Source organism: Alnus glutinosa, chromosome 11 (genome assembly GCF_958979055.1).
Source record: "Alnus glutinosa chromosome 11, dhAlnGlut1.1, whole genome shotgun sequence".
NCBI lineage: Eukaryota > Viridiplantae > Streptophyta > Magnoliopsida > Fagales > Betulaceae > Alnus > Alnus glutinosa.
Genome location: NC_084896.1, coordinates 11,386,686 through 11,404,941, shown reverse-complemented (window position 1 = coordinate 11,404,941; position 18,256 = coordinate 11,386,686). Strand labels below are relative to the sequence as shown.

Below are 18,256 nucleotides of genomic sequence, written 5' to 3'. Positions count from 1 at the left end.
ACTCTGAAATGGCTTAGATACTGACAACGCTGGAGTAGAGAGACATAACCTTTCTCCCAACTCAACCGCCCCAGCGAATGAGGCACCGGAAGAAAATGATTCTTGCCTGGTGGAGGTGGACTGAATCCAATGCTCAACAGACCCAACACCAATACCTACCAGTGCCGGAGAAGACCCCTCAAACTTGAGGGAAACTTCTAGAGACGCTAAAGACAGCATCTCTGTCGTCGGAGCAAAGAGCATAGCGACATAAAACAATGGATCAAAAGAGGATGTTGGCAAGGGAGGAAAGACAAACCTTGGAGCAACAGGGTTTTCGATCATGTGAGAAGGTTGAGCTACGTCCTTCAACGCCGACACCAAGACAGAATCTACTGTGACTGCCGGAGCTGAAACACACCCACTGGCAAAAGCAGACCTTACCTGAGAAGACCCATTTTGCTGGACTTTGAAATCCCTAATTGCAAAAGAAGACAGCGTATCGACTGTTGATGGTGAAGTAACAAGCCTCGCTTGTGGACCATCGGCATCTTCAGGCAAAGATGCGGACCCAGGATTCGAAGAGAACCTAGGACTTGCTCAAGGTCCTGAACCCAGTCCAGCATCCGTAACTGCATCACCCTAAACAAATCCAGAACCCATCTCCTCACAAACCAGTTTGGGCTTAGATGCGATGATCACCTTTAAAACCCACTGTGGGTAATTGGTCCAGCCCAAAACCAACCACCCGACCCACTTCGGCCTTAATCCGATTGCACATCTTTCTCCATGCATACCCTAGAATCTTCTTCTGCGAGTGATTGATGAGAGTACCCATCATCTTCTTCACTGACCGAAAGCTCTCCTCTGAACCAGCCTTCGCCCTCTTCAGATTCTTCTCCATCTTAGAACAATCCAGTGCCAATCTCAGATTCTCACCTCCGTTTGCCCATTCAAAACAAACCGTCAAGGTGACCCAAAATCAGCTTCTTTAACCCACCAGAGTCCACGGTAGAACTGGTTGTAGCTCGAACCACTTCCGCGAAGGAGCGCCCAGACAAAGAAGCCTTCGCGCCTACTCCCACCTCCTTCCTTGCCGATGAGATCTCAATAGAACCCTGCAACTCAAACTTGGCTTGAAAAGGCACCAACATTTGACACAACTCTTCCACAAACCGACACCATCCCCACCCTCCACGACCCTTGGGAAACCAGATGATACCTTTCCGACCACTCTTTGCATAAACCGCCACTCCGGATAACGGCCGGCCTTATTACTGCCCCCACAGACCAATAGCTCCTTCTCAACCTCACGGTAAGACTTGGCGAAGTCTTACTTTACCCAGAGACTTCATCACCTCTTCAATCGTATCCACCAGCCAAACGGAGCAGTGGACATCCCAAAAAAATACCCAACAAAATCTTTCCTCCAAATGAAATTCTACCTTAGCTTCTTGCACCGAAAAGAAGAATTTTTTCGCTTCCATAGAGAAACACTGCTCCATATCAGCACTGCATGGTAACTCCGCATGCAACCCCGCGCCACCACCTACGGGAGACCAGTTCCAACCTAGCTCAGAACTAAAGAGCCAAAACCAAACCAGAAACAACCAAAAACAGAGAGGTATACAAAAACCCAATGCCGTCCGAGCTTCAAAGTAGTGAGAGAGAACGGAACCCTAGCGGGACGCGCCTTCACGCGCCACCACTGGTGTGAGTGAGACGGGAATGAAAAAGGGGAGAGGCCTCTCTCTTTCCCCTCTCATATTGCTTTAGAGAGCATCCTGTCATTGCTTGACCCAAAAAATAGCATTTTCTCTCTTTGATACCGATACTTTCTTTTGTTTGCCAATTTTTGGTTTGGTTAAATTATGTTAATGTACTGTAAAATGTGGATCTTACCCTGTGCTTCTTTTTAGGGTCCCCCAGGAACAGGAAAAACAAAGACTATACTTGGGCTTCTAAGTACCATTTTGCATGCTTCTCCAGCAAGAGTGCTCTCCAAGTAAAAATATGACCCCTTCCCCACAGAATGGGCTATGTCGTGCATCTAAGTTTCATTCCGTGGTTCATATATAACTTTTGTTATCTTTTTTGTGTAGGGGTGAATTGCTTGAAATAAAGCATAAGACGGAACTATCCATGCAGGAAAAGTATGTGTCGTTGCTAACCCAATTCTTTATTTAATTATGTTTTTTTTCATATGTTTATGGTTCCAATCTATGTTTTCCATTTATATCTATGTAATACAAAAATTCTATATGGTTTGAGGAAAGATACTAAGTCTCAATTGTGATTGTTTTTTTTTATTAAAGCTGCCTCTGTTTTCTACTGCAACTAAAATGTTTTAAGCACCAAAAGTGCTAAGACTGTTGAACAACTTTATTAATAAGTGAAATACTTTTAGAAAAAAAGGGAATGTGGATTTCATTGACATACAGTTCCAAAACGTATCAAATTGTAAAAGCAAACTAGTCTCATCTTTTCTTTTCTTTTTTTCTTCTTCTACTTTTTTTTTTTTTTTTTAATTTTTTTTTTTTTTTAATTTTTTAATTTTTTTAAGCAAGTAGTTTTACCACAGAGAACTAAAAGCAAACTGAACAGCTTTTTTGACAAGTAATTCAATCTTGTTAGTACACATGAAGTATACAAGAGAAACTCCCTAATATGGAGAAAAAGAAGAGCAAAAATCCCAAATCTTTGTAAAATTAAAAATCTCTGGATCCCAAATCTGTTGTTTCTGCGAGTCACCGATTTGAAGTTTATTAGTTATTCTGAGGGGTTACTTAGGTTACTTTTAAGTAAATTACTTTGAAGCGAAGGCTTTTGAGATTAGGATGGTTGTGGGTTTCAATGGTATCCGATTTGCAGAATGGAGTCGGGGGACGTTGCGAGCAATGATATTGGGGAAGATGAGTGTGCTCTGGCTTCGTATGACTATGTAGGATTTGATTAAGGGGGTGGAGGTGAAGATTTTTATCGACACGGTCTAGGAGCCTCGTTTTCGTTGCTCAGAGGAGATCGAATGGCTATGGGAGATATGGAACTATTGGAGTACGATGGAGGAGGCTGGAGAAGCTTAATCGTGATTTCGGAGGGTAACAAAGGTGGAGGATGGGCGGAGTGTGCTACTCAAATGTGGAAGGTGCAGAATTATTTTGAAATGGACCGGACGTCTTGCAAGAACCGGTACGATGAATGACGGTGGCGTAAACCAGGTGCAGCCGCGAATGGTGGAGGAAGGACAATGGACGTTCACCGATGTCTTGATTGGGAAGGGGCATGAGAAGGAATTAGGGAAGAATATTTTGGGTACTACGGAGATTCAGCCATTAAGAAAGAAAGAATGAATTTGGAAAGAATATTATGGTGACATTATTGGCGAATCAAGACTGCAGGGATTTTGGGAACTTTCCTTTGAAGGAGAAGCTGAACGTTATTCCTTGCAGTGTCGTAAAGGAGATGCTGATTTCTTCAAAGAAGGAGGTGGACAGCTGGCATGGTAAAATTGATATGGGGTACTCTGGGTTTTGACGTGAATGAGAATTGGGTTAAGCCCATAGAGTTAAACGAAAGGCCTAATGGACGAGGGCTAAAGGAGATAGGTCGGGGCAAGTTCGAATTGGTCGAAAGGTGAAACAAGAAAGCAAATAGATGGGTGAGAGGTCCACTCGTCATTTGGGCTAGAGGAGGAAAAGAACAATTATTTTCTCAAAGACAATCTGGATGCACCTCTCATGGGGATGGATGGGGAAGAGCCGGAACAAAAATGGGAGGTTGTGTATCATCAGAGGGAGAAACAAGTGGAGAAGGGGACCTGGAAGGTGAAAGACAATGGGAAGATGGTGGGAGATGGGTCAAGAGCTTCTGCTCCGATGAATGGTAGTGCGGTAAGAGACGGAGTAGAGTAGACTGGTGATTTAGAGGGAGTCCGAAGCAGGTGGCTATCAGGCAAGAACGACGATGAAGGTGCCAGAACTTGTTGAGAAGTTGGCCGTAGTCCATGGGTCTTGTCCAAACATGATCGAAGAAGTCTGGGTACATCACTATGAGCCGGAGGGACCAACTGAAGGGGAGAGGCAGGCGTATGTGAAGGCGACAGAGGCAGAAAATATCGATAAGATGCTTGGTGTTTCTAATTCAGCTGGGTTAGGCCTAAATATGGTCAAACCTGGAGAGCGCAGTTCCGAACAGGGTGAGGGTGAATCATAATGGTATGATAGATAAGGTGGGTTCGCTCAGGAAGGCTCAAATAATGTCGATGGGGGTAATGGTGGTCTAGAAATTCAGGTGTTGGGTCCTAGCTATAAGGGCATCTTCTTGGGAACTGTAGGGGAGGAGGAGGGGTTAGGGATCGGGTTGGGTGGTGGTGCCAAGGAAAAAATGGAAATTGGGTGTTCTTCTGGCACGAAGGGCGTTCTTAGTTCAGTGGAGATCCATGGTGGGAGGAGACTAAGTGTAATTTCATAGTGTACAACTGAAATAGGGGATATGTACATGGGGATACTGGCGCTATTTCGGGAGATGAAGAGCTTGAGAGAAGGTTAGGCTGTGTAAGGGATCAACTTTATCTGGATCTGCAGAGTCATGAGCCGAAGGCATTGCTTCTAACCGAAAAGGGGCGTGGGGGAGAAGTTGGAGGGGAGTGAACCATTGTCCATATTTCCTTAAGCAGTGGGTGTGGATGAGAGGACTCTTAATAATTGGTGTCTTCCAATTGGGTGGTTGATATGGTGAAGAATTTTTGCCATGTCGTGTGATTGGTTCAAAGGTAAAATGTTGGCACTATTTGCTGAGATTGAAGCTACTAGAGATCATGCTTTTAGCAAGGAATATGTCTAATGTACATTTGAAGCTAGGGTCTAAAGGCGATCGGGAGTTAAAAAGGCTGGATTGCTCTATTAACTATGAAAACAAGAGGGGGGGGGGGGGGGGGGGGGGGGGGGGGGGGGGGGGGGGCAATCACTAAGAGCGAGAGGATAGGGTAGGGGCTCAAACAATGTTTTATGAAATAAAAAATAGTAACGTGGAATGTTAAGGGGTTGAATGCACTTAATAAAAGACTGAGGATTTGAGATCTTCTAAGAGAATGGAAGGACGATGTTGTCTGTCTATTAGAGACGAAGTTGGAAATTGTTTCAAGGGAGGTGGCTTGGAGCTTACGGGGATGTCAACATGTAGATTGGTGCTATATGGAATCAAGTGGGGCCTCAGGTGGAGTTTTGTTAATGTGGGATAGGTAGGTGGTGGAAAAGATTGAGGAGTGTGTGGGGAGATATACAGTTGCTTGCTCTTTGAGAAATACTGATGATAATTTTGTTTGGGCGTTTAGGGGGGGAGGGGGGTGTTTACGGGCCGAATGATGATGGGGATAGGAGTGTTTTGTGGGATGAGCTGGCTGGTTTGATGAGCTGGTGGGAGCTTCCATGGTGTAGTGGGGAGATTTCAATGTGGTTCGGTTTCCAAGCAAGAGGTTAGGTAATTAGAGTTATTCTGCAGCTACAACGGAGTCTTCAGATTTTATTTTCGTATAGGGATTGGTGGATATACCGCTTGTAGGGGGGAAGTTTACTTGGTCAAGTAATCAGGAGGAGCAAATATGGTCTAGAATTGACAGATTCTTACTATCTCCGGAGTGGGAAGTACATTATCCGGAGGTGACATAGAGGCAATTGCCAAGACTACTGTCAAATCACTTTCCGTTGCTGTTGGATTGTGGGAAGCCCAAAGTAGGGAGCATGTATTTTAAGTTCAAAAACATATGGTTGAAATTTGCAGGTTTTGTGGAACAGGTTCATAGTTGGTGGATGTCTTATGGTTTTCATGGTTTACCTGGTTATGTGTTGGCTAGTAAGTTGAAAGGTTTGAAGGCGGACCTGAAAATATGGAATGAAGAGGTTTTTGGTGATATAGGGAAGAAAAAGAAGGAATTATTAAAGGGCATTCGGGACCTGGATTTAATTGCAGAGGACCGTGGTTTAGTGTATGAGGAAAGGATGAGGCAGGTAGAAAACTTTCCTTTTTGTGGAAGTGAGTTGGAGACAAAACTCAAGAGCTCTATGGTTGAAGGAGGGGGACAACAATACCAAATTTTTTCATGGGGTGGCCAACTCACATTGAAGAAATAATCATGTGGAATCTTTGAGTATCAATGGTTCTATATCCAATAATCCTATGAAGAGAAAGGAGCATATAGTACATTTTTATAGCCAATTGTATTCCGAGTAGTGTACTTGGCGGCCATGGGTGGATTGTCTCTCGTTCCAATCCATTGATGCGGAGGAGAGCACTTGGTTAGAAAGGAAGTTTGAGGAGCAGGAGGCGTGGGAGGTGGTGAGGGGATCGAATGGTGACAAGGTGCTGGGACTGGATGGCTTCACTATGGCTTTTTTTCAGAAGTGTTGGAAGTACTAAAAAAGGATATCGGAATTTCATAGTTGAACGCAGTTTGAGAAGATTTTTAATGCAACATTTGTTTCTCTTATTCCCAAGAAGACATGCGCTATGGATGTCAAGGATTTCTAGCCTATTAGTCTGGTCGGTAGGGTGTTTAAAATCATCTCCAAGGTTCTCGCTAACAGGCTGAAGTTGGCGTTTGGGCATAACTCACAGAATGCCTTCATTGGAGGTCGACAAATTTTGGATTCAATGCTTATTGCTAATGAATGCTTGGATAGTCTACTTAGATTGGGGGAATCTGGGGTGCTGTGTAAATTGGATTTGGAGAAGGCGAATGATCATGTCAATTTGGAATCTTTGCTTTACATGCTTTATAGATGTAGTTTTGGGGAGAAGTGGAGGGATTGGATAGAGTTTTGTATTTCTATGGTGAGATTTTCCATATTTGTGAATGGAACTTCATCTAGTTTTTTTCCTAGCTCTTGTGGGTTGCGGTAAGGGGATCCATTCTCGCCATTATTGTTGTGGTCATTATGGAGGCATTAAGCTGGATATTGACTGCGACAATGGATCAGGGTCTCTTGACAGGGTTCTTAGTGGGGTCTAGGGACATTGAAGGCTTGGTACTGTCTCATCTACTGTTCACTGATGATACGCTGATTTTTTCGTTGTGCGCATTCTGAACAAATTCACAATCTGCGTTGTATTTACGTATGTTTTGAAGCAGTTTCAAGGTTGAGAATCAATTTAGCAAATCTGTAATTGTTCCTATCGATAGAAGTGGAAGATGTTGAAGATCTAGCTCATCTTCTTGGATGTAGAGTTGCTTCATTGCCCATGAAATATTTGGGTTTGCCGTTGGGTGCTTCATTTTTGTTTTGATAAGTATATTTAAACAAAAAAAAGTGCAAAGGCGTGCAACTCAAAGTAGACCGGATGTATACATGATACCCCTAATTTAAAGAGAAAAAACAACACAAATCTACAAAATCAGAATAAGAACAATCAGACATAGACTATAGCGCCACTCTCCACGTAAACAAGGTTTGTATCACCAACTTCTTCAAATTAATCGAACCGGTCTTGCAATCTTCAAAACTGCGTGCATTCCGTTTCGTCCATAGACACCACAACAAACACATCGGAGCCATTCTCCAAATCGGCACCATCAACCGGTTTCCCCTTGCCTCCTCCAACTCCCCAACATCTCTATCACCGATTGAGGCATAACCCACACAATACCAAACAGCTGCAATATTGTACTCCACAATTTTGTAGCAACCATACAATGTTGGAACAAATGATTAATGGACTCTCCACAATTCTTACACATATAGCACCACTCCATCACAATAATATTCCTCTTGCGTAAATTATCCAGAGTAAGAATTTTCCCTAAAGTCGCCGTCCACATAAAGAAAGCCACTCTCGGAGGAACCTTAACTTTTCAAATACTCTTCCAAGGAAAAGAAGAATGTATAAGACTAGATAATACCTGATAGTAAGACTTCACTTCAAACGATTTCCTTCTCGAAGGAATTCAACAAATTTTATCATCTCTTTCATACCTTACTTTATAAGGGAATACAACATCTCAAAAAATCTAGAGACCAGTTCCACCTCAATCATGTAGAGGTTGTGTAACAAAATATTCCACAAAATGTTACATTTTTGAGGATTTTATGATACAATTCAAATTCTAGGTGTGAGTGTCTAACTTCTGCTTTCTTCTGTAATCTGATTTCATGTATTATGGTTCTTTAAAAGCCCTGCTCCGCCCCCTCCAAACAAAAATAAAAATTGTTTTCTTTATTTTTTAACCTATAAGTCCACTTTTCTTGATTTTGGCCCCTCTTTCTTGGCTAAACCTTAATCATGATAATTCGTATTCCAAGAATAGGGTGGCTATATGTGGACCTCCTTTTATTATTTTTTCTTCTATTCTCATTTTGTGGAAATATGGGCTATGGTTACCAAATGAAACATTTTTCCAAAAACAAAACACAATGCTCTTTCAAACAAAACACAAAACACTTTTTAGAAAACTTTACACACCTTATAGGAATATTTTGAAAAAACACATGCTTATTTTTTTAGGTATGGAGGCAAACTTGTCATTTATAAAAAAAGTAAAAAAACAAAAAAAAAACAAATAGAAAGGTGGCCACACAGCCACCCCCAACGGAAGAAAGGGGGTGGTCGCGCGGTGATCCCAATAGGATAGAGCAGGTGGCCATGCAGCCACCCCCCAATGGATGGCCATATGGCCGGCCACCCTTGATTTTTTGTTTTGTTTTTGGTTTTGTTTCTTTTATATTTTGAAAACACATCTTAGATTTGATTTTCAAAAACGCTACATATTTACCAAACAAGGAAGGGGACATCCCAAAGAGGCTATTCTGGAAAGTTATTCCTGCTATCTTAATGTGGAGCATTTGGAGAGAAAGGAATTGTCGTATTTTTGAGGATAGTGAGACAAACGTACTGTTTCTAAAACCATCTTTTTTGAGATCTCTCTTGGGTTGGGTTCTTGTTAATGTTCCTAACTTTTTCTCTACAAATTTGGTTAATTTGATTAGCTTTTTACATTGTAGTAGCTTATAGCGTTGAGTCCCTATTGTGTACTTTTCGTGTATGAGGGTTTAACCCTTTTTTTTTTTCTCAATAAGATCTGAATTATTCATCCAAAAAAAAAAAAATTTACCAAACAATTTTCTTTTATCGACTCCACATACAACAGTTTTCAAATGTATCCCCCTCCAAAAACATTGATCAATTTTCACCTCTTCAAAAACTCTACTTAATACACAGGACAAAAAACACTTTTGTAAAAGTTTACCAAATACACTCATAGCTATCTGATGTAAACATGTATTTTGCTGGAATGCTTTCCTCTTTCCACATGGAACCCTACCAATCAGATGAGATAAAACCATTTTCGGGAAAATATTGTGGAGCTTGGAGCTTAAACTTTGAACATCACAGCAAGGACGCATCCTCTAGTGTTGAATATATATATATATATAAATATATATATATATAAGATAGGTCACTAACTTGTAGTGTTGGTATATTTTGCAGATACAATTACTGGGCGCGAGCATCTCCATGGCTAACTGGTAGTAATCCTAGAGATAACATAATGCCAATTGATGGTGACAATGGTTTTTTTCCTACTACCGGAAATGAGTTGGTAGGTTTTAGTCTGTCGCATGTATTATTGTGATCTTGACGAATTGTATCTTTAACTTTAATGTATTATGCAGAAACCAGAAGTAGTCAATTCCAGTCGTAAATATCGTGTACGTGTGCTTGTATGCGCCCCATCAAACTCTGCTCTGGATGAGATTGTCCTGCGCGTTTTAAATACAGGTATAAGTTCTTTTTTCCTTCACATTTGCATATGTCTGATTTCCATAATTCAGCCATCTTTGTTGTGATATATGCTGGATGCAGTTTTACTAAATTCCTGTACTTATTTATGTTGCACAACTCTCTCGTTGGCTTCATCATCCTCTACGGAAAAAAAGTATAATACGAAAGAATATCAGGAGCTGGCTTCCTGGATTTGGACTAGTGTCAAATACTGAAAGTTTTGAGTACAAACATCTAGTTGTCTGGTGCTGATTTGATTCTGGCTAGCTATAATGGAAAAGTAGCAAGTTAAGTTGAAACACTTGGGAAAACAATAAAAAAAATAAAGAGGAAAATATACTAACCCCCTCAAACTGACACCGCTTTTGCAAAGACACCACCAAACTACCATTTTTGATACTTGACCCCTTGAACTACCATTTTGTTGCAAAAGATCTCATTCGTTAGCTGTTGGCATTAAAATTAATGGAAAATAACGCGCATGACCTACACGTGCATATTTTGGACTTGAATTGCCCAAATTGCCCTAAACTACCATTTACAAATACACCCCTAAACTGCAAATTTGTGACACTTGAAATATTTAAACTACCGTTTAATTGGGATTTGGCTCCCCCATTAGATGTTGGTGTTAAAATGGACAGCAAATGCCATACGTGACTTACACGTGCATATATTAGACTTAAATATATCCAAATTATCCCGGTTTTGGAGGAAAAATGGAGAGAGAGAGAGAGAGGTTAACTACCTTTCGGGGGTGGCCAAACACCCTTTGAAGGTTTTTGGGGCTGGACGACAACCCCTTGAAGATTGAGGGAGTGGGTGATTACCCCGTGAAGGCTTTTGGGAACGGCCAAATTGAAGTTGATTGATGATCAACCACCCAAAAAGCTTGTGGAGCAGCCATCTCTTGTTTTGTGGGTTCAATTAGGTCTTCCCCGAAAGACTTGAGGGGGTGGTCAACCATGAGGGTATTTGTCACAGAAGGTGGCCGCTCCACATGCTTTTGAGGGTGTGAACCACCTCTTAGCCTTGAATGGATGTTTGGCTAACCTCAAAAGCCTTTAGGGGCGGTCGACCATCCCTGTATTATTGTTTCTTTTACATGTTGCATTTTACTAATCGAGATAATTTGGACAAAACAAGTCTAAAGCATGCATATGTAAGTCACATACGACATTTTCCATCTATTTTAACACCAACATTTAACAAAGGGTTTTGGTGTCAAGGGAGGTGGTTGCTCAGGAGCAGGGCGATGAGTTACGGGATGGGGAGGATGACGATTTCCCTCTCCCTTTGGGTGTCTTTCCTCCCGATTGGGCTGTAGATTGGGAGTTGGAAAGTGATGAGGGCTTGGACCCGTCCTTGGCGATTTTGGATGCCATTAAAGAGAACTTCCATCGGGGAGTTAAGGCCGCGCGCCCAAAGTCCAAGGGTAGGAGGGAAGTTTTGAATTTGGCAAGCTCCATCAACTATGGGGATTCTTGTGCTTCCTCCCGACGCAGGAAAGGCAAGGCGCACATGGTGTAGGGCTGGGTGGGTTGATCAGGTTTTCTTGTGGGTTTTGAGGGTTTTGTTGGGTTGGGGTGCTTGTGGGGCTGGTTTGGGTGTTTGTTGGGAAATTCTTTGGGTTTTAGGGTTGTTCCTTGTGGGTTTGTTTAGTTTTTTTTTTTGTGGGTTGGCTTTGGTTGTTCCTGTGTATACTCCCGGTGTACTTAGGGGCGCCTTACGCTTTTTATAAAATTTTCTTACTTATCAAAAAAAAAAAGAAGGGCCAAATTGCAACGAAATGTTAGTTTGATGGGGCCGAGTGTCACATATTGGTAGTTTAGGGGTGTCTTTGCAAATAGTAGTTTAGGGAAATTTGGTTATTTTATTCCAAAATATGCCTGTGTAGGTCACATGCGCCATTTTCCATCTATTTTAACGCCAACAACTAATGGAGGGGCCTTTTTGCAACAAAATGCTAATTTGAGGGTCAAGTGTCACAAATTGTGTCTTTCTAAAATGGGTGTCAGTTTTAGGGAGGTAAGTGTATTTTCCCCAAAATTAAACAAAGCAGACCCAGATGTTAGAGTCATTCACACTATGTTTGAAGATTGAATTAATGGGAGGATGAGACCGGTGGAAGGAAAGTGGAGAGAGGATAGGATAGAAAATCATTTCCTTTGTTTGGTAATTTAAAGGATGGAAAAGAAGAGATAAAGGAGTGTTTGGTATTTTCCTTGTTTCCCATTCTATGTCTTTCGTAAGCCATTTAGAAGATGGGTAATGGTAAATAAACCATAAGCTAGTATGATATCCTTTCCTTATTTCCTGCTCGACCAAAGAACTTAAAAGACAATCTTCCTCCATTTTATTTCTCCCCTCAACTTCCATCCCGTATACCACAAAGAGGTTATGAAATTTCAAATAGGTCTTCCAATGGGGGGACTGTTTGTATTGCGGTCTAGACAAAGTGAGGATCCTCTGAAAAAGCAACTCACAATCTAAGCGAACCAGAGCGATTACACTTATGTCTTTATCTTGTCAGTAGTCAGTAGTCATTGTTCGTTAGTGCAATCAGTTGCGAGTATTGGCATATTGGGGGGTTGAGAGGCATTAGCAGCGCATCTTATCTTTCGGCTGTGTGAGCGAAGACGGCCCCTAGTCCTCCTACGGCAGCAAATGTAGCAAAAACTTACTATTGAGGGGCCTCACTCCCTATGCCAAATTACATTAGGTTCATTTCGGTGGGCCCAACAGGGGAAATGCATTCCTTTCTTAACTTAGTTAAGGGTAGTTGTTGTTGGTTAGGTAGATGTGGGGAAGGAGCAGTGCTTTATTAATAGTCATGGTCATTCATTTTTAAACTTGTGTAAAAGTTGGTAATTCTACTTCCTAATAGAGTTGTTAGTTATGCAGCTCTGGGGAGGATTCCATGATTCAAAAATGGGTAGAGTCAACGGAGAATGCTGCTTTAAAATGAAACTAATAAAAGGAAAAATAATTCCATGAATCAATACCCAAACCAATCTCTAATTAGCGAAAGCTACCTACCTTATTTTGATGAAGCTCTGCCAGTATAGCATGGTGCTCCTTTTTAGTGTCTTTCTCTATATTCGCTGAACACTTCCAATACCTCACCATGCCGATTTTACAGCTCAATTAGAGCAACTCGACTTTCTTCGCAGTTTTTGAGCCCCTTTGGCTTGGGATCGAGGTTGCTCATAGATGAGGAGTCCAAGACTTCGGGCAGTAACTGTGGGCATGGTGGTAATAACGGTCCATGTGGCCGTAGACGGGTATGTCACTTGCCTGGACATGGCATCCTTGGTGCCAAAAAGTTGGTTTTCTTTTTTGATGAGTTTTATACTGAAATGAGTGGTTATTGGCATTTTCTATGATGATTTGAGTCATTATGTCATTTAGTCTTTTGGGTTGAAGAGAGCAAAATATTTTGCCAACTTTGAATGGAAATTAAATTGTGAACTTGTTTTCACTTTTAATTCTCCTATTATGGAGATTAACTCTCATGCATATGAAAAAAAACTTATGTTGATAACCAGCATACATTTTCCATTTTGTTTCTACCTATTTAAGTGCATGGTTCTAAACTTTCGTCATCATTTAGGTCATGTTTGATATGCTGATTATAGCTTGAAATTGAATAGCTATTCCGTTTGTTTGGTTACTTTTATTATTCTTGGGAATAACTTGTGCAATGGCTCTCCAATCCAAATGAACCAAGCTTCTGGGAAATTGGGAACCTTTTCAAATTAGTGAGGAACTAATATCCTTTCAGGAATGAATCTCTTGTTCCATTCACTCTTATACATAAATGTTTATGTTTAAAAAATAAAGAAAAAAGTCGAGAAAATGTAAATTAGAATTGTAATATATGGGTATTTTAGGAAATTTGATCACAATATGATTCTATTCACCAACCTATTGCACTATACCAAATAGTGGAATACATCTTCAAAGGTTCTATTCCAGTGTTACAACCAAACTAATGAATATGAATAGCTATTCCATTCCAACTTCTTCCATTTTCAGTAATAGCTATTCATTTTTCCAATGGAATAGTCATTTCGCGTATCAAACGTGCCCTTAGTCCACATTTCCACTTTACATAAGTAATTTAATGGAAGTTGCAAAATCAGAGTTCACAATACATTTCAAAGTTCAGTTGCAGTTTTAATTTCCACAATTTAATATCAATATGGATGTATGTAATTCTGCATCACTTCAAGCTTTATTGCCCTATCTGTGGCTCCCATTCACCTTTTTCAGAGTTCTAACAGGACATTTTGGAAAACTTGCAAGAACTATCTTGAAAGTTTTGGTAAGAGATCCTTGTGGGAGTAAGATGCAAGCAAAATTATTTATTCAAAGGCAGTATTGAATTCATGTAATTTTCCTTGATAGACAATTGAAAAATGAGAGGAAACTATGAAATTCTGTGTCAATATCATATACATCAAATCTAAAACATGTCTAAGCAATATATGATTTGACAGTTAAAGAACTTTGAGGATAGAGAGAGGACGCCGGTGGAAATTTTATCTTTGTTCTTGGGAACATTGTGTCTATTGACGGCATCATGATTAAATTTACTTATCAAATAAAAAACATTGTATCTATTGACGGCGGCGAATGTGTCGCCTCTGTTGATTGTTTATAGTGACTCCTTGTTTGTTTTGATTTTTCTAGTTGGGTGGTTCTTTTTGTATACTTCCTGTTTACTAAGGGACGTTGTACGCTTTCAATGAGATAGGTTTATTACTTATCAAAAAAAATGATTTGACAGTTAAAAAGCCAATCAAATAAGTGGCTGCTTCATTGAATTTCCTCGGGTACTTGTTTTGGAAGGAAATTTTTTTGTGCAATTTCCTTCTAGTAGAATATCAAATTAACAAAGTCAGATTATTGTTCTGTATTGACACCTGTTTCATGAAAGCTTTTTAACCCATGATGTTCGGTGTACACATACTAGTGTTTATGTGAGATGAGGCCGGAGTATTAGAATTAGGAAGCAGAAAATGTGCTGTGAATTGCATTATCCAATCTTGTAGAAGAAAAGGCTTTCTGAGCTTCATTCTTTATGTTATTCACCAAGTTATCAAATGATGGGCATAGAGCATAATCTATGACAAATCACTTTTTATTTTTATTTTTTATTATGCTCTAATATTTAAAGAACTTGAATAAATGCTTTGAGGAAGTTAATGATGTTACTTTCTGTAGGATGATCTTCTCATTTTAATTTTTTTTTTCTTTTTTTTTTTGAACATTTTGTGTCACTTGACCGCCATTCCCTAACATGTATTCTGGTTATTCTCAGGTGTTCGTGATGAAAATGACCGCGCATATAATCCTAAAATTGTGCGGATTGGTCTTAAGGAGCATCATTCTGTTCGGGCAGTATCCATGGACTACCTTGTATGTATTCAGCAACAGTGAACAAGATTGAACTTCAACTTTATACATTTCATCTTTTCTTTTCCCAAACTGTAAATTCTACTAATTTAAAAAACTTTCTCCGTACAACGTTAATCAGAAAAGGAATAATGATAAAGTTTTATATAGATCGCTGATCAAAAGAACACCAAGCTTTTAGAATCTATAAAGGTGTATCATCTAAAATTTAGGATGCAAGAACAGCAAAAGGCCACCAAACTTATGATTTTCTCCAAATCACCCCCATCCCACATCCATCTGTTTGCTTTTTTAGAATCCGCCCATCTGAAAGCAAGCTGTTGATATTTTAATCACATTGAGTACTTCTGATTCTCAGGGATTGGCAGATTTCTATTTTTTTTTTTCTGTTTTAATTCTATGCATGACCTTGAAAGATCACTCTTAAATTCTATGCATGACCTTGAAAGATCACTCTCCATAAGAATTAAATTCAAGTCCAAGTCCCTCAGTGTAGCTTTCTTCAAATCTCATTTGAAAGCTTAAAATCTCAATGAGGTACAAATGGTTTTTAACCGAACCAGGTATATTCGGCAATTTCAAAGGTGCCATTATACCTTTACATCAACCCTTTTCCTTCAGAACCTGAGGTGCCAAAAAGGACCGTCTATATATCTAGAAGAGAAGGGTGGCCGGCCGAAGAGCCTTCTCTCAAATAACACCTGCAGGTCAGGCAGGTCATGGTCACATGACCCCTGAGTGCATGTTTATCTTACCAGTGAAAACGAAAGAAGGAATAGTGAGAAGAGGATGACTACTGATTTCACTGAAGATGACGAGTTGCCAAGTACAGGTTTTAAAAATTGTGGAAATTTTATAAGCTGGAAGGTGTAAAACACTGCCTTAACACCTATAAAAGACCAAAGTGAAGCTTTGAAGTTAATAAGAGCTAAAGATGTAAACCAATAAATCAACAGCCCAGATAGAAAACTATTAGGTACAGCGATGGTGACTGATTTACATTATAAAAGAAAAATAAAAACAAAGATGATAGTTGGTAGTGTTGGACTTGATGGACCTTTAGTGCTTGAAAGGATGCTGCTGCTGTTCTGGTTAGAAATTATGGGGGTGTTTGGTAAAGATTGTTGAGTTGATTTTTTTTTTTTTTTTAGTAGTAAGAAGTGATTGATGTGATATAAAGTACAAAGAATTTGTATTGAAAAGTGAAAAAATTTTGTATTGTTGTGGATTTTTTTATTTGAATAGTAATAAAAAATTATTGATGTGATATAAAAAGTGAAAAAAGTTTGAATGTTTTGAAGTTGATTATTTTTGTGAAAAGTGAAAATAAAGGAGGGGAATGGGGTGTTTGTTACCAAACACCCCCTATATCTTAAGATACATATAGTGGTGACACGAACAATGCCCTTTGCAGGTGAAACAAAAGCAGGAAAGCATGAATGCTGATAAAGAGAAACATGGAGGTCCAGGAAGAGATAAGGACAGTATCCGTGCGGCAATTTTGGACGAGGCTGTGATTGTATGTAACTTTTGTGTCGTTGTAAAAGTGAAAGCATAAGTAGTTTCCTTTCTGATTTATGTATGACTGGCAGGTCTTTTCCACCCTTAGCTTCAGTGGTTCAACTCTTTTCAGTAAATGGAATCGTGGGTTTGATGTTGTTATAATAGATGAAGCAGCACAAGCTGTAAGTTCCCACAATTTTGTGTTTCTTATTTCTCTGTGAACTGTTCTATTTCATTTTGCTTTCAGCTTGGGCTGATATAGGCCTTTGTCTTAGTTATATGGATAAACAGGTGATCCATATATTCCTTATTTTTCTTTTTCTTTTTTCCTTTTTCCTTTTGTGGTCAGAAATCAGAAATATGCTAAACAAGAGCAGTGTATCCCTCTCCACCAAACCCATAAATTCTCTTTATCCTGATGAAATCAAGATTATGCCCAACATTTCCCCAATATTTGAAGTGAGTTTTTTCTATGTGGGTCCAAACAATATGATAAACTAGGTGGTAAATGGATGCAGCTAAAAGGGTAATTTCTAGCTGCAAGAATGGAATTTTGATACATCTATGAAAATCCTAAGCAAGCTGATAAAGGTGAGGTCAACCTACAGGAGGGAAAGGTGTTGTGGAGGGGGAGGGCTGGCTCTCACACCATGCATATTGTCTGATCATCATTCAATAAAAATAAATAAACACAAAAGGTCCAAACAGGCTCTTGATGGAATATATTAGAACATAAAGTATTTTGTCGCAGAAAACAAGTTTCTTTCTAGTTTTCAATTAGAGTCCAAAGCCTTGACAACATCACCAAACTGCACACTAGAACATAGAGATAACAACTCCAGCATTGAAATCCAACAAACAAGAAATGACCTCATGCTCCTCATATCATTGTTCTAGGGAAATGTTTAGAGTAGTCATGGTGGTGTTGAACTTTGGCACAACTCAATATACGTCTTCATCACAGCTAGGTACATGTTGGACATGTGCTATTTGTATAGAAGGAGGCGCGTCGCTTTAGGGTTGTGAGGGATGGAAAGACGATTTCTGGTGGAGGCAAAAGCGTTTGTCTTCTCGGTTATTGAAGGGGAGTCAGTTCTAAGGGTGGAGGAGAAGCGGAAATTTTATTCCGGTGCGGTACTTCTGAACTACCAGTGTATCGAATGGCTGGGTTCGACTATGGAGGCGCTGAGGGGGGAAATTGGTAAGACTGATTCTGTGAAATCGTTTCGGGAGGGGGAGAAGGTGACGATAGTCCGTACCGGAGGTAACATTAATGGAAGGTTTATGGAGGTAGCGGTCTATGGGGTGGACGTTCAGAGAGGGTTCCTTCGCATTCCTGAGGGGCGAGGTGGATGGGGTTGGCTCAAGTTCATCGCTGAGCTGCGCAAGGTGTTAGAAGTGGTGGGTATTGCGGTAGGGTGCGGGCTCGGTGGTTCCCCGCCGGAAGAGAAGTCAAGGGGGAAGGAGGTGGGGGGTTGGGTTGGAAAGGTTGTGGGATCTTCATCGTTTGCGGAGGTGGTGCGCTCGGGAGATACCGCCTCTGTCGAGGGTTGCAGATCTCAGGTGTGGAAGTCGGGGT

At 40.3% G+C, this 18,256-nt stretch overlaps 1 protein-coding gene across 4 annotated transcripts in view; it reads left to right on the top strand.

Annotated features, from left to right (window-relative positions):
* LOC133882884 (probable helicase MAGATAMA 3) overlaps positions 1 to 18,256 on the top strand; it is a 49,181-nt gene that overhangs the window by 8,819 nt on the left and 22,106 nt on the right. For all 4 annotated transcript variants that reach the window (XR_009902747.1, XR_009902746.1, XM_062322113.1 and 1 more), the window contains 7 exons: positions 1,899 to 1,984; positions 2,082 to 2,132; positions 9,460 to 9,571; positions 9,645 to 9,750; positions 15,080 to 15,177; positions 16,589 to 16,693; positions 16,767 to 16,859. Coding sequence is in view for 2 of the 4 variants with exons in the window: in XM_062322113.1 (XP_062178097.1) it covers positions 1,899 to 1,984; positions 2,082 to 2,132; positions 9,460 to 9,571; positions 9,645 to 9,750; positions 15,080 to 15,177; positions 16,589 to 16,693; positions 16,767 to 16,859 (651 nt within the window). In the remaining 2 variants the exon portion in view is untranslated. The remainder of the gene's footprint in view (positions 1 to 1,898; positions 1,985 to 2,081; positions 2,133 to 9,459; positions 9,572 to 9,644; positions 9,751 to 15,079; positions 15,178 to 16,588; positions 16,694 to 16,766; positions 16,860 to 18,256) is intronic.